The 26,931-nt window shown below is 36.0% G+C and overlaps 4 protein-coding genes across 4 annotated transcripts; 3 read left to right on the forward strand and 1 right to left on the reverse strand.

Moving 5' to 3' along the window:
- The first annotated feature begins 1,731 nt into the window (after nucleotides 1–1,731).
- LOC148999748 (calcium-binding protein CML37-like) lies at nucleotides 1,732–2,189 on the forward strand. The gene is made up of 2 exons (XM_089140387.1): nucleotides 1,732–1,757; nucleotides 1,814–2,189. Exons 1-2 carry the CDS (start codon nucleotides 1,732–1,734, stop codon nucleotides 2,187–2,189), a joined length of 402 nt encoding a protein of 133 aa, XP_088996513.1.
- A 12,945-nt stretch (nucleotides 2,190–15,134) lies between these two features.
- LOC148999749 (glutaredoxin-C4-like) lies at nucleotides 15,135–18,543 on the forward strand. The gene is made up of 7 exons (XM_089139848.1): nucleotides 15,135–15,426; nucleotides 16,044–16,132; nucleotides 16,447–16,545; nucleotides 16,760–16,895; nucleotides 17,612–17,700; nucleotides 18,000–18,098; nucleotides 18,363–18,543. The coding sequence occupies exons 1-7, from the start codon at nucleotides 15,371–15,373 to the stop codon at nucleotides 18,443–18,445; spliced, it is 651 nt and encodes a 216-aa protein (XP_088995974.1). The 5' UTR covers nucleotides 15,135–15,370; the 3' UTR covers nucleotides 18,446–18,543.
- A 1,186-nt stretch (nucleotides 18,544–19,729) lies between these two features.
- LOC148999750 (Pentatricopeptide repeat (PPR) superfamily protein) lies at nucleotides 19,730–22,292 on the forward strand. Its single transcript, XM_089140143.1, has one exon. The coding sequence runs from the start codon at nucleotides 19,837–19,839 to the stop codon at nucleotides 21,631–21,633; it is 1,797 nt and encodes a 598-aa protein (XP_088996269.1). The 5' UTR covers nucleotides 19,730–19,836; the 3' UTR covers nucleotides 21,634–22,292.
- Nucleotides 22,293–25,361: 3,069 nt separating this feature from the next.
- Nucleotides 25,362–26,392, reverse strand: LOC148999751 (uncharacterized). Its single transcript, XM_089140116.1, has 3 exons — nucleotides 26,168–26,392; nucleotides 26,010–26,076; nucleotides 25,362–25,920 (listed from the first exon to the last, which is right to left on the reverse strand). Exons 1-3 carry the CDS (start codon nucleotides 26,249–26,251, stop codon nucleotides 25,643–25,645), a joined length of 429 nt encoding a protein of 142 aa, XP_088996242.1. The 5' UTR covers nucleotides 26,252–26,392; the 3' UTR covers nucleotides 25,362–25,642.
- Nucleotides 26,393–26,931: the final 539 nt, after the last annotated feature.

A 26,931-nucleotide genomic window follows, 5' to 3' on the forward strand; every position in this document is an offset into this window, starting at 1 on the left:
GGCCCCTTCATAGGTCCGCCCCTGCAACCATACCTTCTTTTCTGTATGCTTCCATCATAATAGAATATGTTGAAAAATCAGGGGGACAACTCATTCTCCTTCATATGCTTGAAAACTCTTTCCATCTCCATTAAATCTTTTGCCTTTACAAATGCAGAAATCATGGCATTATAAAATGGATTCATTTGATGTAATTGGTGAAGGGAAAGTGTTAGGTTTTAATCTGAATATAACTCTACTTGATGGAACTGGTGATCAGGGATATGAGCACGCCATGAATGAATTGGTCGTCTCTCTACTGTTCAGAAGTTTGAACCAGAACTAGTAGTTCTTCTGATTATTGACAATGCAAATGAACTAACCATGTTTGTTTCATTCTTCTCAACTCCAGTTGAATCATTTGTTTTGGGATCAGGATTAAGATGAACCATATCTCTACAATTGCAATATATTTGCACTTCTTAGTATATTAATTTTGTCTATGATTCTGTGTTACTTAGATAATTAATGTAATATGTAAAATTTTTAGCATATACTAACTGGAGTTGGACTAAAAAAAGTGTGTAACTAGAGTAATGGATTATGTCTTAGGTCTAGAGAAATAATAGAGTAGGCACTTATGTAGGAAGAGAAGTTCTGATCCATCCATCTCTCTTTATCTACATTTTATATGTTTTATCATCAAGAAACAAGTGCTTGGCCTGGAGTCTTATCAAACTTAATAGAAAATGGCTGCACAAATGAAATTATGGCACTGAAATTAATGTTATATGTAAAATTTTTAGCATGAACCAAATGAAGTGTCTAAAGTTGTTGGGAGCAAGGTTAAAGACGGACGGACGAGACGACGGAGGGATTTAAGAGACGATGCCAGATCGAGTAGATCGCCGCAAGTATTTAGTGTAATCAAGGAGAGAAGTATCGAGATGTATCGTATCGGTTGGGTCATATATGGATACGTATCGGCTAGTATCGTATGGTATCGTGGGATACTTTAAACCTTGGTTGGGAGCAATTGTAATTTGAAATTATGGCACTGAATGATATTATTATGCTGGTTAATGAGTAACTAAGCTTCCATGGATGGTGTCCTTTATTGCAGAGCTCAATTTGAGTATCTCTCTTGTTAATTATATTTTGTATTATGTTAATAAGAAATTTTGAGAAGCAAAGGAACTGGTATAGACTCCATCGACAATGAAAGAGATGGGATGTCCCATCAAATCCAAGTAAGCCAAGAAAGTCTAGCACCTCATGGTAAAGAGTCAACAAATACATTTGACCTTTTAAACATATCGATATTGATAACCTAAGTTGTAATTTATTTTTATTTTTTCGAAAGTTATTTTTGTTCATAGAAAATTTTTAATTATACCCAAAAACTTGAAAAGTCAAAATAAAGCACTAGATATCAAGATCCAACCCATTAACATCCCCACCTACTTTCCAGTTTCCAGTTCCCTTCCTGAAACCAGACTGAGAAGCTTCCACGTTCAAATTTCCAAATACGCGCAAAACCAGAAAATTAACAACAACATTCAACAGGCGCCCCTGAAAGGCTGAAACCTATATATATATTCAATCCTCTAACCTTCTCCCCAACATGATCTCGAATGTTGGTGTTCTTCAAGAATTCAATTCAAACACGTCTGTTTCTTCTATCGCTATTGTTGTAATTCTCTTTCAACTCAAGCCCAAGTTCCCACTTCCCAGAATTTCAAGCTTAAAAAGATGGTCAAGTTGGAGAAGCGCTCTATGTCTGCCAACCCTGATTGCAGACACCTTGAACGGTTGTTCAGATACTTCGATGAAGATGGGATGGTGATGGCAAGATATCAGTAACAGAGTTACAAAGTTGTGTAAGCAATGTCGGCGGTGACCTGTCGCCGGAAGAGGCAGTGGTGGTGGTGGGATCATTGGATTCCGGCGGAAATGGGTTTCTTGGGTTCGATGATTTTGTGAGGTTGATGGAAGGGAATGAAAAAGAGGTGGAGGAGGATTTGAAGGAGGCATTTGGGATGTATGTGATGGATGGGTGTGATTTTATAACAGTTAAGAGCTTGAAGAGGATGTTGAGTCGACTGGGTGAGTCAAGAACGATTCATGAGTGTGAAGGAATGGTTAGCGTGTTTGATTTGAATGGGGATGGTGTGCTTAATTTCGATGAGTTCAGAATTATGATGAGTTGACTAGGAAAAAGGCCACTCTTCCCACCTCTTTGTCCGCATTCTTTTTAATGTAAATCTATTTTTTTTTATTATTAAATTAGATTATTTATTTATTTATTTATTTTTAATAAATTCATTAGAGATCTCTAGTTGGATGATGTTAAATTTTCAGATTTGAAATCGTCAATGGAAGGCATTGTACATCCAAAACTGGTTTTGAGGTGTTTAGATTAGGTTACAAGCGCGGAATTTTTGGTTGAAGTCATCTCAGCTCGCCTAAAATATAAAAAGGCTTTAGGTTAAAAATTCTAGGTTTGATAGTGGTGAAATATTCTAACTTGGTGAGAGTGGGGTTAAAGTTGATCATTGGATTTTATCCTCCCATTCTATAGGCAAATTATAAGGCGACATTGTCAAATTATACAAAAATTATTGTTACCTAGTTATAGCATTTGATTACGCTTGACCCGGCGGTTAAGGTTATGGTGAGGATCACGGTAGGAAGTTTCGCCGAATTTCGGCCGAAACTTGGCGAAATTCACCATGTTTGACACTTAGTGATATAAAATTGGCCCCGGAACGAAATTTTCTAAAATTCGTAGGAATATGGCCAGAAAATCGTTGATTTTCCAGCAAATCGACAAAATACTGGAAAATATTGCCGAAAGTCACTGGATATTCTTTCGTCTGCAACTTTGCAACTCAAAGAAATGAAAAACATAGACATGGCCTTGCTGTGAACCTTATCCATCGAAATACCTTGTGATTTGGCGAACGCATCGATCTTCTCAAAGCCAAGGTGTGAAATCTGGTTTTGAAAAGATTAGAATTATGGTTAAGAAAGTGTGAAATCTAGTTTAAGAAGGATTAGAATGGTTTCAAATGAGTTATAAAGAGCCAAAAAACAGAACAAACAGTGCAAAGACAATGCCTTGAAATTGGAACCCTTCCAAGCATCTTCCACTACTCTTCTCTCAGCTCTGAATTGCATCTTGGTAAGGATCAAGATAAAGTTAATTATCCAAAACATCAAAGAAGATAGCTTAGCACAACCCTAATTTCGATTATAGAAAATTATATTCAATGGAAATGATCACTACACAGGTCATGCATATTATGGATGTGGAGATTCAATTTTAGAACTTATTAAGATCCGGTAAAAGAATAATTATAATAAGAGAGATATAACTAAGGATCAGGTACCTAACTCTGAAATTTTGTCACAACAATGGACTAAATTTCTGTTTGTTTTTCTTTCAATATAAAATAAGAAAAAAAATCAGGAGAGAATTATGTATAGAGTTGGACTCATAAGAAGGAGTTTCCAAGTTCCAACGTACAAAAAAACGAGAGACTTCTCGGGAAGAAGAAAGAGAGAGAAGAATGGATGTTGAAATCTCTGTTCCTTCCATTGGAATCGTGGGTTTAAAAATAAAAAATTTATAAATATCATAAGGTCTTGATTGTAATTTAAATATTTTGTATTTACAGTTATATGCTGCTTTTTGATTTATTGCCGTTGGATACAATTTCTTACACGTGGCATGATCTTGGCCACTTATGCTGCAAATAAAAATCCCTCCACTTGAGGGTGCCAGTGCCTAGATGAAGACTTTATTGTTGAGCTCAAGTCTTGCCATAAAGAAGAAAAAATAAAATAAAATGAAGAACTTAGCCTTTTCTTGCGTTTGCCTTGGTTTTAGGTCTTGACTTCAATTCCTTCGGGCTATTTGTTGCTTTGTTTCGTTTAGGCCCATGTGGGCTTTGGTCGGGCTCTGTCCCAAGCTTCTTGTAATTCTCTCTCTCTCTCTCTCTTCCCTATCAGGGGTTGAGCCAGGATTGAACACTGGAGGGAGGGGGGAGGAGGGCGAATAATGAATCCAGATCACATCTTCATCGGATGAGCACTAATGCTTTTTCATATTCTGATGTGGGTGCCACATTAAAAATTCATAAATTAATAAGATGACTAAAATATAGATGCCATGACTATAAGTAAATTATGCAAAATATATTAAAATAAAACATAGGGGCTAAAATTCTAGGATTAAATTTGTTACCATTTATAACTTTAAAAAATCATGAAAGAAAGAAGGTGGGGAAGAAATTGTGACAGAATTGTAAGAAAAAACATAAATTTGAAGTCTATTAACTACATGTGAGAAAAATAGCCAATTTTTATACATTAAGTAAAAAAGAAATTGAGGGGCTCCTTGGCCCCTTAGTAGCTCCACCTCTGCCCCTTATGGTGATGGAAAAAATTTATCAGACTGTACGGGCTCCTCCCATTGAGTTAGAAAAGGGGTATTTATAGCCTTACAATTGATGTTTCGTTAATATAGAAGTTGAAGTTATAAATAGTAGACTAATGACTTAGCAAGTTGAAAGATGGGCTAAAAACCCCAAATTACCTTACTGTCCTTGACTTGAATACATTCTAAATTTCTGATCAAAGTTCTTTCTATAGAAAATACTTCTACCAAAATTTAACTAAAAAAATAGCAGATTATCCATTCCTGGAAAGATGTAGAACTTTACTTAGAGAACCTCTATTTTCCTACCTGGTTTAACTAAATTACATGATTTTCGGTTTGGTGCAAGCACAAAGCTGTTGAAGAATGTTAAAAATCTCTGCTGTTAGCAAAACATTATGGAGTTGGCCTGTTTAGTTATATGAATTCAGAGATTTGAAATCTCTAGATTCACAAATGGGAGATTTATACCTGTTTGGTTGTGTGAATCTCTAGATTCATGAAATCTAGGGATTCACCTTTTTACACTAAAAACGTAAATCTGTAGATTTATGGGTATGAAGTAAAATCTAGAGATTTCACTCCTACTATAAAAGTGCTAAACATTTTAACCATGACTTAGATATTTTTTTAGGATGAATCTACATATTTCATTCCAAAGACTCAAACTAATCAAACATTTAATTTTATAAACCATGACTCCATAAATTTGAAATCTATAGACTCAAGTAACCAAACATGCCCTTATAGACAACGAATGAGAATGCTATCAACTTCTATAAGAAATTTGGGTTCGAACTCACGGCACCATAAAAAACTACCATGCGAACATTAAACCCCCTGACTATTGTGTTCTTACAAAGGTCATCGATGGGCCACAAACAAAGAAATAGCATTTTTATTTAAACATTCCCTTAGAGACGAAATCCTATCTCATAAAGAGAAGGAAATTTTGGTTGAAGTGTTGAATTGGATTACTTACCACAATTTCCTGTATATTTAATTCTTTGTCTAAAGTTCTAATCTGAAAGGGGTGTGTCCATAACTGTTGGATGTTTAGTAGTTTAGAATTGATTTGAGAAATGGTTCTTTGTAGAACTGAACTGCTAAGTCTTGAAAGTATCTAGACTGGCTTTCTTTTGCCACCATAAGAGCGTCATATGGTCTGTCATATGGTCTGTCACTGACCTTAAATACCATAGTCTTGTTATCTGACTTTGATCTTGACACTATATAGTTGGTTAGGGTTGGGCTAGGTTAGTCCATGTCACACTTGACTTTGACCTTGCACGTAGCCTAATCTTGATCTTAGCCACAAAACTATAAGTTCATGTATAATTTTTTTTATGTTTTATCCTTTTTTTTTTTAATGAAAAATAACCCACAGGGTGATAGGGTAGGATCAAGCTAGAATGGGCTGCCCCTAACCAGCTTTGATCCTAATCAAGGCTAGAATTTTGAGCTTGAAAAAAAAATGCTCGGGCCGGGGGGGTGTTTGGGGCATCAGGGCAAGCATGCACCCCCACAATTCAACAATGTACAAGTTTTCGTTGCCGTATAGTCCATACATAAGTACAAAAGCCAGTGAGAGCATGCATAAAGGCATCAATTTACTCGATATATTGGACTTTTGGACTATGTTAAGGAGAATTTTTGGCTAGGAAGTGTGCTATCAATGCTACAGCTAGGGCGAATGGAAATGCGAGGATAGAGTAGTTATTTCAGATCATTATGTCATTTGGGTGTAGGAAAGTACAATCTTGAACATAGTCTTTTTTCGCTATAATATTCTATTCATTTATATCGCTGCATAGAAAGGGTTCACTACGTCCAGCTCAGATCGTGCTTTAGCGGTATTTCTGACGTGGTGGTGCCTGTAGTGCCCACTGTTAGATGCACACTACGTGGATTTCATTAAATTCTAACCACTTAGAACACCGTATGCATGTTTAACCAACTTAAGTAAAACAAAATCGATTTTTCTTTAAAATGACCAAAACCATATTTTGAGCGGCTAAGATTGAATAGAATTCACATGACATGCATCAACAGTGGACATCACACATGCACCACCACATCAGATGCACCACACAAATAAGATTTGCCATGCTCTTTTTTTTGGGTAAGAATGTATGGCTTCCAAGTTCCAACCCATTCAAGTAATGATGAGTCAAATAGCTCCACCAAGCTTGATATTAAAGCATGATATTGAGAAGCATATAAAAATGGTGATTTGTTTTCATCACAAAATAATCATTTATAGAAATGAATTTTTTATACAAGATTGGTTACAAATACCCCAAAATAATTGGTTACATATCATGGAAGTCTATAGTTACTTTGAATGGCATTGAGACATTGGAAGAAACTAATAATAGGTAATCATAATTGACTTATTAAATGTTATAAGTCTTGTTAATTGATTTCAAATTAATATTGAATAGGTTCTAAATTTCCTCATTGTAACCTTCTGAATTACTAAATGGGAAGGCAAGGCCTTAATTAACTTGGTTCTTGTAAAACTTTGATGCTCTCCTGTTATCACATTTGGAAATTAAAATGTGGAACCAAGTACTGTTTGCGCATGGAACCACAACTGATTTCTCCCTTAACCAAATGCGCACTCTTTTTCAGCTGAATCTTCTCAAACGGATCACAATGAGGATGACTCTATACATTATCTTCCTCCCCACCTGATTGGAAACTACTTGTTGTGGTCTTGTTGGTTATTGCAGGAATAGGGTCTCTAAGCTCAAATAAGAGATGCTGGTCTTTTTGTCTTGTATAAACCTTATTGTTTGTTCAGGCAAATGGAAATTCCACATTTCTATAAGCTCTCTGAGCTCGTTGAGGTACACAAGTTGGCACTCTATTTTGGAGCACAAGAAGCGCGATGATTGCAGTGGATCATAATCCTCTACAACACTCAAAAGTAGGCTTTTTTTACTATGCTTAGCGGTATTGTGTGTGAAAGATGATTGTTTATATAGGCTTGTAGGCAGAGCACCTTTAAACTCTGGATGGTGGACACCACCTTAATTGTTGAAAAGAAAAAATAGAAACACGTCAAAAAATTCTTCACTCTAATCCTTTAGATTTATAAGATTTAGTTTTGGAAACACAAATGCAACACATTTTTTCACACATTCAAATATAAAGGGTGTAACGTAAAGTTGCGAGAATTGAGATTTCAGTTTGAGTGGAGAAATCAATAATGGGAGAAGGATCCAAATAATGGCGAGATAAGGCCCAAGGCCCATGATATGGTGAAAAGGGATGTTTGGTTTAGGTTTCCATTATATTCATCATTCTAAGAGATGCTGGTCTTTTTGTCTTGTATAAACTGCATTTCTTGTTCAGGCAAATGGGAAATCTGCATTTCTATAAGCTCTCTAAGCTCGTTGAGGTACACAAGTTGGCACTCTATTTTGGAGCACAAGAAGCGTGACGATTGCAGTGGATCATAATCCTCTGCAACACTCAAAAGCAGCAGCTATCCAGCGGTGACTACAAATGAATGTCACGTGATAGGCATCAAAGGCAAAGAGTTGGTTGTTCAATTATTGTATCCATTTTTATCGGGTAGGTCTCTTTCTTCTTCCCATAGCATCACAATTATTGGCAAAGTCAAAGATCAAGGGCACACAACAAACATGATGTAGAAATCAAAGATCAAAGGCACATAATGAATCAAAGCAGAAATTAGATAGTAGAAACAAGCAGAGCAAGCCATCTTAGAATGTGACTTGAAGTGAAATTGTGATATCCCCACTATGAGATATCACACACACGTATAGTGTGTAAAATATCAAGTACAATATAAGCTATGCAAGAGAACGAATACTCAATAAAATACACTATTCTTCAACGTTCCTAATGTTCCAATAGTGTTTTGCTGCCTATGCCAAGAAAGAAGTGAAATTTCTTCCCTTTGAAGTCCCTCTGCCAATTGTAAAATGATGTTCTTCCCTCGTAACAAAGTTTGTAAGTGTTTGATTCTTTGCCCACCTTATTGAAAGATAATCACTAGTGAAAATCTTTTTTGAAGCCAAGAGAGGAGTTGACGTATGCTTGAATAGTTGAACCACTATAAAATTCTAGTGTTGTAGATTGTGTGTTTGCAAATTTATTTAAGTTTAATATATTCAATTATATTTACAATTAAACAAAAAATTGGATAAATCCACTAGTTGCAACCTATTCACCCCTAACATTACTAATAGTAATTTAAAACTTAAGTTTATTAGTTGGATGTTTAGAATTTTAGCCATTGATTTTATCAAATTTAATCATAATCATTAAATTTTTTTTTTTACTTAATTTTTGGAAATTGATTGTTTTTTCATATTTAGTTAATAGAATATCTTTTCTCTCACAATTTATCCCCACATTTTTTTTTCATGAGTTTTAAATGGTAACAAATTTAATCCTATAATTTTTGCCACTATGCTTTATTTCAATATATTTTTTTTATGATTTACTTTAATTGTGTTATATATATATATATATATATATATTAGTCTTCTTATTAATTTACTTAAATTTTTTAATGTAGGCACCATGTCAAAATATGATAAAAATAATTCAGAGGTAGGACCCATAGTGGATTCCACATGGGCCCACATAATATGCGTGATAAAAAGATGTTAGTGCTCGTTCGACAGAGAGGTGATCTGGACTCATTATTCTCCCCTCCAAAAAAAATGTTCAATCTAAAACAAGTTTTTTAGATGTTTGCATCACTTTGAAATTTGTTTTTTTTTACCGGCAGCATATATTAATTTTTGGCTATATGAAGCCGTAAATTAGCCAATGATGATTAACGTACATGTATTAAACTCATTCAGCTCATATTAAGGCTAGGTTTTTCACACTGTTTTTGTAAGAAAATCTATTTCTATAAACCATAAATTAAGATAAAAAAAATTATGTATAAACGGAAATTTGAACACTATGAAGTTGGAGATCAGCTTTCATTGATCTGGACTCATTACCTATTTCGCATAACGCTCAACCCCAGCACAACTCCCCACCAATCAGCCAGCTTTTTACTAGGTATTTAATAAGGGTGTCAATCGATACGGTATCAACTTTGAATGCCAAAAATTAGAATCATACATCATTGAATTTATACTGTATGGTACGGTTTCGGCATTTGTAAAAACAGTTCAGTACTGTTTCGGCATTAAATTGGTATGAAAAACAGTTTAAACATGGTATCTAGTGCGGTACACTTTAGTACATGCCACTTTTGTTATTAGTTCATTAAGATCCTAATTTTGCGATCAAACAATCGATAGAATTTGATATTAACAGAGACAAAACAAGTAAATCTAATTAATAGAGACAAAACAAATAAATCTAAGTAGAGGAGTGAAGGATGAAACAAAAAATTGAAATAGGGAATTATGGATAGGCTAAAGGTAAAGTGTTTTCATTGTTAAATTATATTTATATCTCTTAATTTGATACGGTACCAATTCGGTATAGTTTTGGTACATACTGACGGTATGTCGGTATGAGTACTTGAAACCGGAACCATACCAAAGAAATTCGGTACGTACCATATTGAATTTTGAATAGTGCGGTTTTTTACGGAGCCGTTTGGTGGAGAGTATGTCTAGTTGTCCACTAGAGTTACAAATTGTTATGCGAGCAATCTACATGTCTTGTCCGTTACTTAATTGAGGAATAATATAGTAAAAACTTTTGTTGTGTAGGAGATGAGTTTCTGATAACTGTGTAGTTAGCAATTGTAAGCTTTATGATCTCCACAGCTGAATCCTGTATTCTTGTGCTGATTTCTAGGAATGATTATCTCCAAAAGCAGGCAGCTCTAGACTAAAGATTGGTGGATGCAACCACCTAAAGGTCTTGATCCTTTGTACTATGTTCCTGCTGGGAGGATTTCCCCAGACTTGTTTCTTTGAATGCATTTCCTTTTCTGTGTTTGGCCAAAAAAAAAGATTGGATTTCTCAAATTTAGAAAATGAACAACTAGTCTTCCATGACCTGGATTTTTGAGCTGCAGCAAATGACACATCATCAGGTGTGGCTTTGGATTAATATATGATGCAAAGCTTTTGTTCTTCCCCCTCCTTCTCTCTTGTTTTTTTTGGCTCCAGAATCTCACTGGCAACATTTTTTTCTCTCATGGGTTGGAAGAGAGATGGAAGAGAATTATAATTACTTGACTAAGATCATAGTTGTTAAGGCGTCGCATACTGATAAAACAATTTTTTGAAGACGCACCAAGCGTCCTTACTCCTTTATTAAGCTAAAAAGTATGTATTTAATAAGTCAGAAGACAGTCATTTTGGACACCTAAGCAACGCCTTGATATGCATTAAATCAAATCAATATGCTTTATCAATGTTAATGTAGGGTTGGTAGAGTAGTAAGATTCTTACTTCTCAGTGGAGAGGTCATGGATTCGACCCTTGTAAAAGACAAAGCTCCCTCTGAGGATGTAATCAAAGAGCATACAAGCTGATTCAGATAAATCTCAGACACAAAAAAAAAAAAAAAACCTTACTTTATCAAGCAAGCTATTAAAATGTTGAATTGCTAAGTCTGGAAAGTATCCAGGACTTGCAAATTCTTTTGCCACCATAGGGGTGGTAGATATCGGACTGGGACGGGTTGCCCCTAGCCAAACACACGACCCTAAACCAGCCTTGATCCTAATCAAGGCTAGAGTTTTGAGCTTGAAAATATGCTCAGAGCTGGTTTGGGCCATCAAGGCCAAACTTGCACCTTAATATTCAACAATTCACAAGTTTGTCTTGTTGTAGAGTCCATGCATCAGTGCCAAAACCAATGAGGGCATGTATAAAAACATCAACATGCTCGATATAAGCATTTCACTAGGAAATGTGGTCCTTTTGCATCAAAGATCCCTCAATTCTACATATTTGGGCATTGGACTGATCCCTTGCTGTTCTAAGATCTCTGATTTCTCTCCACTCATCTATAGTAATCAATCCAAACCTAGATGCTGAGTTTTTGTCATTTTTCGAATGGCAAACTATTTTTGCATCCTGATCACTTAATGCTATTTCTTCTAGATTTTCCGGTTGGAAGCACCAACATGACAATAAAATGATTCTAATAAAATGGGATCATTTTTGTAAATCTTTTCACTAAGGAGGAACTGGTTTACATATGAATAGCAACCTAATATATGGCTGCTACTTTTAAAGTTATATTGTTAATGAAGACACTCATTCACTAAGAGTGATCATAACCCAAGTCCAACCCCCCATCTTTTCCCTTAATGATGTTTTACAAAGTCATTACCCTCTAATATCGATTCTCCTATTCTTATATGCACAAGAATGCTAACCCAAACCTTAAAAGTGAAGGCTTGGGCATATGGTAATCTGTATTAGGGCTTGCTTTTATGTGTAGCTATAGATATAACTAGAAACACATAATCTAACCGTTATAGAAATTATCAGTATCCAAGAAAATAATTTTTTTGGGGCCAAAAGTAAACTTATATTAAACTTTAATAGAAGGATTTATACAAGGCAACACAAATTCTATCAAAAGCTCAAGCATATATGTCAGATACAGCCCAAAGATAATGTGGCGGAACAGCCCCCCCGGGGGCGGGGGCCCGCGCAAACGGGGGGGGGGGGGGGGGGGGGGGGGGGGGGGCGGGGGGGGAGGGGGGGGGGGGGCGGACAAAAAAACCAACCCCCATCCCCACCAACAAAAACCCAACCCAAAAGGGGCCCCCACCCTATAAAATATGGGGGTTGGTGGTTTTTGGGGGGGGGGGGGGCGGGGTGGGGGGGGGGGGGGGGGGGGGTGGCGGCGGGGGGGGGGGGGGGGGGGGGGGGGGGGGGGGGCCCGCCCCGGGGGGGGGGGTGGGGGGGGGGGGGGGGGGGGGGGGGGGCGGGGCCCTTGCCCCCCCCTTTTCCCTTCCCCTTCCCCTTTTTTTTGGTGGTTTGGGTTTTTTTTTTTTTGTTTCTTTGTTTGCGCCTGCTTTTTTGGCGGTGGGGCGGGGGGGTTTTGGGGGGTTGTTTTTTTTTTTTTGTTTTTTATATTTTTTTAATATACCAACTGCTTAAAATAAAGCATTAGAAAAGTTTTGAGTCTTTTGACCAAAAAAAATTTAGAGTAGTTGCAAATTCCCTCAAGGTTTTGAGTATTTCTTAGTATTCTCCTCCTGTGTTATGGTGTGATAATATTGGTGCTACCTACTTGTCTGCCAATCCTGTTTTTCACGCTCGCACTAAGCATTGAGGTGAACTTTCATTTTGTTAGAGACAAGGTTGCCAAGGGAGATCTCCAGGTTCGCTATATCTCTACTAATGATCAGTTGGCGGATATTCTCACTAAATGTCTCTCCTCTTCTCGCTTTCAACTTTAATGATCCAAAGTCAAGCTTCATTTATACTATGTATTAGTTATGTATTTCTCGCATATACAATATTGTATATTGTACTTTATACTCATGATCATTTATATATATGTGATGTACATGTACTATCTCTGAGAGTCATAGGAGTCATTCTTATTTCACATTCTAACAATCACAAAGGAGATTGGTGCGAATAGAAAGTTTATCATATGAACCAGGCCCATCCTGAGGCCTGTCATGGGCCTGAGCCTGGGCCGGGCTGGAGCCTCAGCTGAAAGCAACCAGCCCAATCCAATCCTTCTTAATGTAATTATTATATATTAACTATTAATCTTCATCATTTTAGAGTAGATTTAGTTGGGAAAAAAAAAAAATCAAAATGTGAACGTGGTAGGTCAAGATGGCCTATTTTGAAGAATTATGATGCACAATGAGAATTGACCCTGTCAATCAAAAGTTACTGTCAATTTTGACCTTGACTGGAACACAAAATTTTGAATTAAGGATTGATAATTCAAAGTAAGGATCCATTTCTCTTTAAACGGCCTCAATTAAGGGGGGCATTTTTTGAATAAAAATGGTTTATATGAGTTGAATTCTTAATATGATAATAAATTCCTTAATTTAAGACTTTTTATATCAATTTTCATTCTCATTTTATGATAATTTTTCAATTTTTTTGTGTTTGACATTTATTTTGAAAATTTTTCTGCTGGAAAAAAAAAATCCTAATCAAAGTCTAATATAGATTTTGGGCCAAAACAAAATTTTAGTCACTTGTTTTTTTGGGCTAAAAAAGTGTCTTCCCGCGCTTCTTCACAAATAATGACATGCAACCATGCAAGCAAGGAACTATTTTTCGGTGAATTTTGGTGAATTCGCCCCCTGGCAAAATGAAACCAGGGGGCGAAATGATATATTGCAGATATCTCGCGATATTTAATGATATATCGCAGATATCTCGAGAAATTTTAATGATTTATCGCGATGTATCGGAAATTTTTTTTTTTTGTGATTTTATGTTATTTCTTGCACTTTTTAGGCAATTTCTCTTACGATTCTATCACAATTTTACCAATTCTATCCCAATGATTCAAGACTCAAAATTTAATGTGCTAAATGTAATTAGGAGGATAATCTACATAGAATAATTTATAAATAGGAAGACATTTTATAGCAAAATCTTCAAGATTAATGAGCAATCTTACCAACTATATTCAAGTGATCTAGTCCTTAAAAGTCAATATGCCAAATGTGGTTAGGGAAGAGTATATACATGAAATAATTTATGGAAACAATTTAAATTATGAAAGGATTTTGTAATAGAATAGTTGGTTAATCATTCCAACTATGTCCGAATGATTTAGGCCTTAGAAGGTAACACATTAAATGTGGCTAGGCAGGAGATTTAAATGGAAATATTTATAGGAAATAATTTAAATTTACCACATATTTGCATAAAATTAGGATAAACATCAAATATGGGCTCAAAATGACAAAAAATACCCTCGAAATTGGTGGGCGAAAATTACCGAAATTCAACATGCCAAATGTGATTAGAGAAGAGTGTATACACGAAATAATTTATGGAAACAACTTAAATTATTAATGAATCTTGTAATAGAATCTTCAGAGTGATTGGATAATCATTCCAATTATGTCCGAATGATGTCCGCCTCAGAAGGTAACATATTAAATGTGATTAGGTAGGAGAATTTAAATGGAATAATTTTTAGGAAATAATTCAAATTTATCACATATTTGCATCAGATTAGAATAGACATCAAATTTCCCAAAATTACTGAGTAAAAATACCAAAAAAATTGGCGAAATTTTCTATATTGGGGGCGAAATATCACCGAGATCTCAGCGATATTTCGCCGGCGAAACTTCGTTCCTTGACTTTAATTAACATGTGATTGTAAAATTTCAAAATTGAGGGGCCTATCATAATTTGGACCTTTAATTATAATTACAAGATATGACTCATTCTTGTTCTGTTTACCAAAAAAAACTCATTCTTCTTCTTAGTGCAATGCACCCGCCCCATTTCCTCTGTTCCACTAGAATAATCATTTTTTTTTTTTAAAAATTTTTGTGAATGCTAAAATATTGTAATTTACATATTCTTCACATAGTTATGAATTTTTTTTTTAGTTATTCTTAAAATAAAAAACACTATATGTTGCTTGATTAAAGAACAATCAAAATTTATAGGGTAATTTTCAAGTTGACTATAGTCGCCGGCATGAATTACACCTTTCTAAGAAGGTGACTCAGTCCATGAAAGAACACATATTTTGAAAATGATTTGGACTTTGAAATCAAGAAAAAACCATCTTTGTTTTATAGGTTAGACATCCAAGGCTTTCAAACCAAAACCCCATAAGATAAATAATTTTTCCAAGAGAAAGGGGTTCTTCATTTGCCAGAAAAATAGTTGAACCAAGATAGTTATATAGAGATAGAGCAGTGGAAGGACGAAAGATATTGAGAAGAACTCAGTCTGATCGTCCTGTTTTCAGAGCAGAACTAGAGAATTCAGAAATAGTGAGAAAAGAGAGATTTTCAATATTGAAATGGCGTTGGCAAAGGCAAAGGGGATCGTTTCATCAATCCCAACTGTGGTCTTCAGGTAATCTTTCTTCTTTTCCTCTCTAGGTTCAGTATCTTCTCTCTGTTCTGGAGCTTTTCCAGTGATCTTCTGTAGTTTCTTGTTCCCTTTTTCTGGGCTGCAATTGTGACTGCAAATTTAAATGCTGGATATATTGTGGGTTCTTGATATTTCTCTGAGAAACCATATTTTTTAGGTGTTAGCATTTGAACAAGCAAAGTACAGGCTTGAGAACATCTTTTCTGTCCAATGTATTACAAGTTTTTGGATTTGGGTTTGCTTCCAGTTGATGAATCCAGTTGAGTAACATGAAATGTTTGAATGTTGCGATTTGAAAGCTTACACCCCCTTAGCAGTCACCCCAGATTCTTAAAAGTCTTCTTCTAGTTGTTACTTCTCTACCAACCCCCCGCCATTGGTTGACTGTGTAACAACTCCTTCACTTTGAATTTTGGCTAAGAAAATGTATCTTCTCCTTGGATATTAACTTTCTAGATCTTAATCTTTTTTCCCAAATGAAGCCTTTCGTGTCCTTGCCTGCTAGCTTGTATGTTAGATATTTCTTCTTTGATTTACTGCAGAGTTTCAAATGGAACTCTCAGAGTTTCTTATTCCATTCTCTATGTAATCTTGTGCAGCAAGACCCATTGCCCTTATAGCATGAAGGTCAAGCAGTTGCTGTCAGAGCTAAAAGCAACTTACAAGCTCATTGAACTGAATTTGGAAAGTGAGTATTCTATGGGTTCAATCAGCACTACCAACAGAATATATTCGAATATAGTCTTTTTTCAAATACCAAATAGTATGTTTGTCTTCTTTTTGTTTCTCAACATTTGAATATTTTCTGGTTTGCCATAATAAACACAATCTGTTAAAACTTATATTTTCATCTATTGCTTTGAGGTGTGGAAAGAATTGATTTTCTATCTTGATGTTCAGAAACATTTACATAAGTCAATGTCAGTATTTGTTTGAGAACTGTTCTTTATTTTCTTCTATTGAATTTTTCTGTTCTTATAATTGTTTCCTTCTCCCATGAAGGTGATGGAAGTGATATTCAATCTGCACTCTTAGAGTGGACAGGACAGAAGACTGTCCCTAATGTGTTCATCAGCGGAAATCACATTGGAGGCTGCGATGGTATGACCCATTTCACTCAACCATTTTCCTTCTGGTTCTTCAAGATTCCAGTGAAGAATGGCATCCATTTTCTATTGATGTGATTTGCATTCTGATGCTAAGGACAAGCCAAAATAATCAAATTTCCTTCCTAAGTAGAGCGTTCGGCCAAGCGTAACCTAAAAGATTCATATCAATGAATTGATTTTTGATTTCTGATTTTTGCTGGTTGCAGTGACAATGTCATTGCACCGGGAGGGGAAGCTTGTGCCCTTGCTTACTGCAGCTGGATCTCTTGCTAAACCTGATATGCAAATGGCATTGGCCAAGGCAAAGGAGATTGTTTCATTAAACTCCACTGTGGTCTTCAGGTAATCTTTCTTCTTAACCTCTCTAGGTTCAATATCTTCTCCCTGTTCTGGAGCCGTTTTGGCTGATCTTCAGTTTTTTGTTGTTCCTTTCTTCTGGGTTGCAATTGTGACTGTAGATTTAAGTACAAGATATGTTGCGGGTTCGTGAGATTTCTCTCAGAAATCATAGCAAGAAGTCATGATTAATATTGCAATCCAGATAGTTCTCTTGTTAGCCTATCTGCCACTTACTTGCTTTTGAGGTGTTAGCATTTGAACAAGCAAACCATAGGCTTGAGAACATCTTCTTTGTCGGATGCATTATAAGTTTTTGGATTCAGGTTTGCTTCAAATTGACAAACCCAGTTGAGTATACATGAAATGTTCATCTGTAGTGATTTGAAGGCTTAGACCCCCCTTAGCAGTCACCCCAGCTTCTCTTAAAGTCTTCTTCTAATTGTTACTTCTCTACCTACCCCCCACCATTGCTTCATTTTGTAACAAGTTCTTAACTTTGTGTTATGGCCTCCTCTGTTTTGACAATCCATTGAAAATTTATCTTGTCCTTTGATATTATCTTTCTAGATTTTAATCTATTTGCCCAAAGGGAGCCTTTTGTGTCCTTGCCTACTTACAGTTGTGCTAAACCTTGTATATTAGATCTTTCTTTGGTTTACTTCAGAGTTTCAAATGGAACTGTGAGAGTCTTATTTTTTCTCTATTTGTAACATGTGCAGTAAGACCCACTGCCCTCATAGCAAGAGGGTCAAGCAGTTGCTGTCAGAGCTAAAAGCAAATTACAAGCTCATTGAACTGGATTTGGAATGTAAGTATTCTATGGGTTCAACCAGCACTATGAACAGAATATGTTCATATATATAGTCTTTCTCAAATACCAACTAGTATATTTCTCTTCTTTTTGTTTTCATACTCACAACCATAATAAAACAATCTGTTAAAACTTATATTTTCATCTGTTGCTTTGAGGTGTTGAAAGAAATGATTTTCTGTCTTAATGTTCATAAACATTTATGAGTCAATGGTAGTATTTGTTTTTGAGAACTGTTCTTCATTTCATTCTGTCAAAATTTTCTGTTCTTATAGTTGTTTTCCTCTCATGTGAAGGTGATGGAAGTGATATTCAGTCTGCACTCTTCGAGTGGACAGGGCAGAAGACTGTCCCTAATGTGTTCATCGGCGGAAATCACATTGGAGGCTGCGATGGTATGACCTGTTTCACTTCACCATTTTCCTTCTGATTCATTAGTCTTAAGACTCTGAAAGGAATGTGAAAGGAAACCATATCCTTCATTCTGTAACATTTTAGTGATGAATGGAGTCCATTTTCTGTTGATGCCATTTGCATTCTCATGCTATGGACAAACCTAAGTAATCAAATTTTCTTCCTAGTAGAGTGATCAGCCCTGCATAACCTAAAAGATTACATCAATGAATTGATATTTGAATTCTGATTTTTGGTGGTTGCAGTAACTATGTCAAAGCACCAGGAGGGGAAGCTTGTGACCTTGCTTACTGAAGCTGGCTCTCTTGCTAAACCTGATATTGCTTGAAACCAGATGGATCACTCTTAAGCACATCAAAGATTAATGGCAGCTTAGTTTCTGTAGAGAGATAAACACAGGGTTTTGCTTATGATTGCATCTGTAAAGTAACATACTGAAACTATTATATGGAATAAAATATTTTTCCTGTATTGAATATTGTATGGTGATATTCTGACTTGCCTGGCTGACTCTACTTGTTCACCATTGGTCACCATTGTTCACCATTGTTGAAGTGGCGTTTGGGCATGCCTACCCCCAAACATGAAGTTAAAATTGATGGGAAAAGGCTCCAGCACAAGCCATTCATATATTCTAGAAGAAATAGATGCTTCCTCAGTTGCAAAAACCATTCATAGTTTCATACCCAATATAAACAAGCAATAGAAAGACATCCTTAAAACAAATAGAGCATCAGGTAATTGCTGGTTGCAAATTTACCACAACTCCTCCTCCAACCTTCTCCCATTTTCATTGGTAGTTTTCATGCAAAGGTGTGCGGGGGGGGGGGGGGCCCCCCCCCGGGGGGGGGGGGGGGGGGCCCCCCCCCCCCCCCCCCCCCCCCCCCCCCCCCCCCACCCCCCCCCCCCTACCATATTGATACTCTTTTTTGTAATCATCAAATCAGCTACAAGGACTAGAGCCGATAAGCTAAGGGGAATTTTTTTTCCAGGGGGGGACAAAGGTTCAAACTCAAGACCACCATCGAAATACTGATTAGTTATCGAATGGAATAAAAATTATCAATACACTTTGAAGGATATATACATGTTTTTCTGAGCAAGTTTTATGGCTAGAGCTTATTTAACTATGTCCTTAAGAACCATTTTATGGGTTTTCTTCATTTGGTTGTTTTTATTTTTTCAGTTAGTTTCTTCCTTTGGTTGCCCTCAGGGTTAATTTCCTTAGGGTCTTTTTTTAATCAATTATCCTTTTATATTTTGCATATTTGAAAGAAATTAATACCAAATTTCACTTTTTTGTCAAAAATAAAAATGATTTGGTAACTTTTGTCCAGAATAAATTATGAAAAAAATAAATTAATTTGGTATATTAAAATAAAAATTCTATAAAAAAAATGATGATGAAAATTGAGAATATACTCAGGGTTCGGAGTGTTAAATTGAGAAATAATAAAGTTTTCATAAAAAAGAATGTATATTTACTGTTATATCTCAATTTGCTTATAGATTTTAATTGACTTGCCAAAAGAAGAATAGAATGAATTCTCGCCCATCATCTTTTTATTTTGGCCAAAATGAGTGTCTTGGCCCTCTAGCAAGATAATCATAAGGTTGAGAGAACGCCATGCCCATCTGGCATCTCTCCAGCTTTTCAGATTTGTTTCCTTTTTTGTGTTTAAGAGGGGGCTTCTGCTTCAAAGAAATCACAAAGATAGTATGCCAGAAACACAGAAGCAGCAATTAGCTACTGCTCTAACCCACCAAGTGTTTGTACCATCTTCACCACCACATTCATTAACCTTCAAAATTCTTTTGAAAGCAGCGTCTCATCTCAGGCCCCTGCAGCAAGTACATGCCCACATTATCATTTCTGGTCTTCACCACAACCGAGCCCTCCTCACCAAGCTGATAACTTTGGTCTGTTCTGCTGGCTCTATTGCCTACACTCGTCGGCTTTTCTTCTTTTTCCCTAATCCCGACTCATTCCTCTTTAACTCCCTCATCAGAGCTTCTTCCAAAGCTGGTTTTCCTCTTGATTCGATTGTATTTTACCAAAGGATGCACCGTGCTGAATTATTACCATCAAATTACACATTCACAGCCATTATCAAGTCCTGTGCTGATATATCGGCATTGAGGCTTGGTAAAGTGATACATTCTCATGTTTTGGCTTTTGGCTTTGGTTCTGACCCCTACGTTCAAGCTGCCCTTGTGACATTTTATGCAAAATCTGGTGATTTAATTTCTGCCAGAAAAGTGTTTGATAAAATGCCTGAAAGAACCATCATTGCCTGGAATTCTATGATTTCAGGTTATGAGCAAAATGGTTTTGCTAAAGAAGCAGTTGAATTGTTTTATAAGATGCTGGAAATCAGGCTAGAGCCAGATTCAGCTACTCTGGTGAGTCTGTTATCTGCATGTTCTCAATTAGGAGCTCTTGATTTGGGTCAGTGGGTGAATAGTTATATTATTGACAATGGTTTAAGTGTTAATGTAATTTTGGGTACTTCTTTGATTAACATGTATGCCAGATGTGGTAATGTGACCAGAGCTCGCCAAGTTTTTGATGGGATGCTTGACCGAAATGTTGTGGCTTGGACAGCTATGATTTCTGGATATGGTATGCATGGTTATGGTAGCCAGGCCATTGAGCTTTTTTATCGTATGAGAAACCATGGGCCACGACCAAATGATGTCACGTTTGTGTCGGTCTTGTCTGCGTGTGCACACTCAGGGTTAGTGAAAGAGGGGCGTGAAGCATTCTTGTGTATGAGCCGAGATTACAGACTTGTGCCGAGGATGGAGCATCATGTTTGCATGGTTGATTTGCTGGGACGTTCTGGTTCACTAAATGAAGCAGTTCAGTACATAGAAACAATGATACCTGGGGAGCCAGGACCTGCAGTGTGGACAGCACTGCTTGGGGCATGCAAGATGCACAAAAACTTCAAACTTGGAATGAAAGTTGCTGAGCATCTACTGACACTGGAACCTGATAATCCTGGGCATTATGTGTTGCTTTCAAACATATATGCATTGGCAGGAAGGATGGATCGAGTGGAAAGAGTAAGAAACATAATGATTCATAAAGGCCTGAAAAAGCAGGTTGGCTATAGCTTAATAGAGATCAATTCTGTGACATACATGTTTTGCATGGGTGATAAGTCCCATCCACAGACAACTGAAATCTATCAATATCTTGATGAATTGATATGGAAGTCCAGGGAAGCAGGTTATGTACCAGAATCTGATTCAGCAATGCATGAACTGGAAGAAGAGGAGAGAGAAGTTGCTGTTAGATTCCATAGTGAAAAGCTTGCAGTAGCATTTGGTCTCATGAACACTTGCCATGGGACACAAATCAGGATAGTGAAAAATCTTCGCATGTGTTCTGATTGCCATTCCGCAATCAAGTTCATGGCAATCGTTTCAAACAAGGAAATTATTGTCCGAGATAAGCATCGCTTCCACCATTTCAAACATGGGTCATGTTCCTGTGGGGATTACTGGTAACCAACTTCATTTGTTCAATAAGTTTCACTGCTAATTGGATGAAGTTGCATAAAGTATCATGCTATATAGTGAACAAAGTTAGCCTGATCAGCACTGCTATTGGAATTAAGGCAATGCTGCAACACTAATCCGGAGTGCTATTTTAAGACTTCAAATTGGGATGTGAGGAAAATTCTTCTTCACAAGTCCATGGCTCCTGTTAATAGAAGGCGATCAGATTTCCTTCTATTGAAAGCAAAGCTGCCTCATAATGGGCAACAATCTTTTGATTGGATTATGAAATGAGTTCTTGTTCATGCACTCCTAATGGAAAGAGGTGGCAGTTGATCTCCAATATCTGGTCATTCTGATTTCTGAGGTGACTTGCATACATCTAATGATTTGTCATTCAACAAGTTTCTATGGTTAAGCTCTGTTTTATCATCTGAAGTTCCAAACTAATAGCCTCTGTTAGCAGTTCATGATCTGTGGCAGGACCACATTCTCAGGTGCTGATCATCAAGCCAAACTCTTGACCTTTAGTTTGGAGGTTGTGATAATGAATCTGATATTTTCAATGTTGTGGAAAGTTTTAAGTTGTTTCATTCATCTAATTGTCTGCATATTTTTCATATGATGCTGACTTAAACAAGTAAGCATTCCAGTCCAATGAGGGAAAACCTGGAACTCACAAGCCGACAAACAGCAATATGAGAAACAATTAAATGTTTGGCACACCGATTTTATTTATTTAAAATAATAGAAAAACCCAAAACCATAATGAACTTTTGTCCATATGGATTATGATGAGAATTTCATTATCCATTTGTGTAAGTTACAAAGTCTAAAGAAGATGAGGGTAAAATAGCAATCACACTTTATAACAACCATACTTTCCTTCTTTCTCACTTGTTTACTATCATTTTTAATAATTTTTTATCTTGCACCAAACTTATTTTCCATTTTATAATTTATTTTCGATAAATTCCCAAACCATTTCATTCTTGCCAATATGTTCTTGTACTATTTATTTTAAATCGGCATAATAGAGAATGAGAATTGATACCAAAAAGAGCCTAAGAAGGCTGAAGAACAAGAGTCAAGAGAGGAGGGAGAGAGAGCGATGAGGGTAAAATTGGTATTATAAAAAAAATTTGTGTAGCAATGACATCATCATTAAATTTAATCCTTAACAATAGGCTACTTTTGTAATTATTTTTTTTCTTCCAGAAACATAGATGTAGTTGATTTCAAATTCAGGGGGATTTATATGTAATTTGTTATTAAAATTTTATATTTTTTTCACCTTTCATATCTAGTTTGCATCTATTCTGAAATTGACATGATATCATGATCAATCAGGTGCAAAGTTAATGTGAAAAAACACTTAATACACACAAAAAAACATTGTGCCAACCTAATGAAAGTGCTTTGAGGCATTTATTTGCAAAACCATGTGCTAAATGCTTCCTTTTTTGGTTCCTCATTCTAATAAATTCTTTCATTCTTTTGTCTCAAATGACCGAAAAGGCAGAAGACAATTCTTTTTCTTTTTCTATTTTAGCAAAACCATGTGCTAAATGCATTTCTTTTTCTTTTTAATTTAATTGGTCATCTTTTACTCACAGGTCACAGCCAATGGCGGCTAGGGTTTAGCTTTATATGGATATCTTTTTCTTTGTCGTCATTTTGGGAATTCCAGGCAGAAAGTTACATGGGAGAGATGAAAAATCTAGAATCTCTATTATGACTTCAGAGAGGCTTTTCTGAGGCTTCTTCTTTAAGGTCAGGCCATGTATACAAACTGAGATTTGGTGGCAATTCATAATGAAAATATTGGATATATGTGTAAATATCATTTTTTTTTTTTTATAATGGTGCTTTTTATTAATACTGGAAACGAAATGCCGCTCTCAAGGGTCAAACCCATGACCTCTCCATTGAGAAGTATTGATCTTTACTACTCAACCAACTCTGCATTATGGATGACTGGTTGCGGAGGGACTATTTCGTTTTTGTAGGTTGGTCCGATCTATTGTTGGTTCCTTGGGCCTATTTCGCTTTAGGAGGTTGGTTCATAGGTACAACATTTGTAATTTCATGGTATACTCATGGATTGGCCAATTCCTATTTGGAAAGTTGCAATTTTTTAATCGCCGCAGTTTCTACTCCTGCTAATAGTTTAGCACATTCTTTATTGTTACTATGAGGGTCCTGAAGCACAAAGGGATTTTACTCGTTGGTGTCAATTAAGTGGTTTGTGAACTTTTGTTTCTCTCCATGGTGTTTCCAGACTAATAGGTTTCATGTTACAATAATTCGAACTTGCTCAATCTGTTCAATTGCGACCTTATAATGCAATCGCATTTTCTAGTCCAATTGTTGTTTTTGTTTTTGTATTTCTCATTTACCCACTAGGTCAGTCTAGTTGGTTCTTTGCACCTAGTTACATTCTAGTATTTTTAGTTTTCAAATTATATTTTCACAGCCCTGACTGAAATCCATTTCCATCCCATGCCCCTAGGAAACAAAAATACAAAAAATTAGAGTAAGCATTGGGTAGACTTGACATGAGTAAGGTTGTTCACAAGGTTTGACATGAGTAAGGTTGTTCACAAGGTTTAAGATTGGTCGCTGACGCTTGAATGCTGAAGGCCAAGCTTGATTGTGGTCGTGCTTCTAGTATAGTTGTGACAACCTTTTATGTATAGCTAGTAAGACCAATGAGGTCTTCGTCCTTATACATATTTCTCCTCCCCTTGCCTATAAGTCCTTGATTAGTGTGAGATGATGAACTAGAGTGGGAAAAAAATAAGAAAGAACAAATACTATTATACCCTTTCAAGAAATCTTATTCTCATTTACCCAAAAAAAAAAAGAAGACAAACTTTCCACCTACAAAGGTTATTTGATCAAGACATTATTATTAGAATTTTTAATTTTTTTCCCTCAAATTTTGGTAAGGGTATTTTTGGAATTAAAAAAAAACTAAAGAGTGAGTTAATTGTTTTACTAACAAAATGAATTTATGTGTTTAATGTAATTAGGAGTGCCATTTGCTGTTTTAAAAACATGCCAAAGAGTTGAGATGACAAATCTTTACGCCTTATTTGTAGAAAATGACAACCATTCTCAATCTAATGGGAAAAAAATACATTAGGTGATAATATAATCTTAATGTTGTTATTTAAAACCCAAATTTGTTTTCAGATTTTATAAATGTGTGGGCTTTCAATCCCTTTTTTGCCTTCCTTGGAGAAAATCTCCACTAAATACTCAGTGAGCAAGAACAAAGCCAAAACTTCACATTGAAGATGACTAAGATTGATATTTTCACACATAAAAAGAGAACTAAAAGGAAAATTTCAAAAAGTTAAACAGAAAAGATAGGTTGCAAAAAACTTTTGGGTCCCTGGCCTTAGGATACCTGATTATTCAATCATGTACAATATTATATTTCCAAAAAAAAAAAAAAAAATCATGTGGCACATATTCTCATTCAGAGAGTAAGATAAATTCAATGAATACTTTTAATTAGAATATTATAGGTGACAAAATCCTATAATCCATTAACCGCTAAACAGGGGATTCTCTCTCAGAAAGGTACAACTATTTTTGAAAATAAACCACAAACTTTTATTATGATAATCAAATTTGTCCAAAAACCAAAATCAATGTTTCATTTCCCAGTAGCCAGAAATGAGGTCAAATTTGGATAGCAGCAAGAACATAGCCAAAAGATTAAAACTAAATCACTTGAAAAAAAAGGGTATAATTTATGAACCAGAAAACCAATTCCAAATCAAAATTGAAGGAGCCCTGCAACTATATTTAGAAATATATCAAATTACAGAATACTAACACTTCAAAGCAGTCAAGGAAATTGGATTCCCAGTTTCCCAAGTAAACATTAATTGCACTGCTCTCTGTTTAGCCCTTTTCAGACTCTTTAATCTTCTGAAACACACTTGAATTACATTTATTTCATCTACCTTAAATCTGAACAACAAAATTCATAAAACCACTAAACTTAAACCTTGAGTTTATTGAGATAATACCAAGCAAAAAAAGCCAAACAAACGATGAAGAATGGAATATATTTCAAGAAATCAGAGGAAGATTCCTGGTTCTGTTGTGATGCTTTGGCCGACACTGGTTTCCCTTTCTTCTCTTCTTTCACAGATTTAGAACTTCCGGCACCTGAATCAGCCCCAGTCTTCAGATCTCCGATCAAGTAGGCAGTCATCATTGCAGTGGCTGTGGAACTATGACCCACATCATCAAAATCTGCTGTTGCATCTCCTTTGGCTACAATTTCAAAATCATAGTCAGATCAAGCCCAAATCTGCAGTAAATTAAGATTCATGGAATCAAGAAATTAAGTAAGTTTGGTTTACCTGCTCCCTCTAACAGAGCTTCTTCACCTCCTGGGTGTTCTTCCAGAAAAGCAGTTACATCATAAACCTGAATCAAATCATATAAGAAACCACTGAAACGGATCCAAGAAAGAAACTTTTTCTGTGGGTTTAGATTAAAAACCAGTGGTTTACTTTACCTTTCCATGAATAACTACCCAGCAATCTTTCTTAGAGCTATGGAGGCTGACCTCTGACCGAGAGAAAGATTTGGATTCAGCCATTGCAGACTTGGGAAGAGAGATTGGAAACCACCCAGATGATCAAAACTTGAAAATATAAAGTGGGGATTGGGAGATAAGATCGAGGAATGGGATTGGTAAAATATGTCGACCCAAAAAAGGGATTTATAAATAATCCAAAGCTCTACTCCATTGGCTAATCTTTGAAATTTCTCGTTTATTAAATTGATCTCTCCTCTAGAGTGAGGAGATATAGAATGCATCGTAGGTTTAAACACATGAATTACATGTGACTCACCTACCCAATCCTTCACCGTTCATCAGAGATCAATTCTTTAATTCTGTTTTTCATCATCTAATGTACATCCTTTGGATTATTTTAGATCATTGACTGGTTTGGACTCTCTTCCTATACACACTTTGTGTTGGTAAGGGTGTCAAAACTTAGCTGAAAATGGTTAAAACTTGCGTGTAGTTGGTGAGCTGTGGTGCCCCAAAACCCAAGCTTGCTAAGAGGTGCCGTTTGAATTTCTTAATAAGTACCAATTGAGTTCACGAAACTCCGATAGATGACTCAATTGATAAAAAACTGACAATTTTAAGTAGAAGATAAGAGTTTGAATTTCATCAGGGTCAAGGGTCTAGCCTTGTTTATTATGTAATTTTTTTTATCCTTAATATAAAAATTGTCCATTTCAAAAAAAAGAAAAAACAATTGATTC

Source organism: Hakea prostrata, chromosome 11, assembly GCF_041222555.1.
Source record: "Hakea prostrata isolate BN-2017 chromosome 11, UWA_Hpros_2, whole genome shotgun sequence".
NCBI lineage: Eukaryota > Viridiplantae > Streptophyta > Magnoliopsida > Proteales > Proteaceae > Hakea > Hakea prostrata.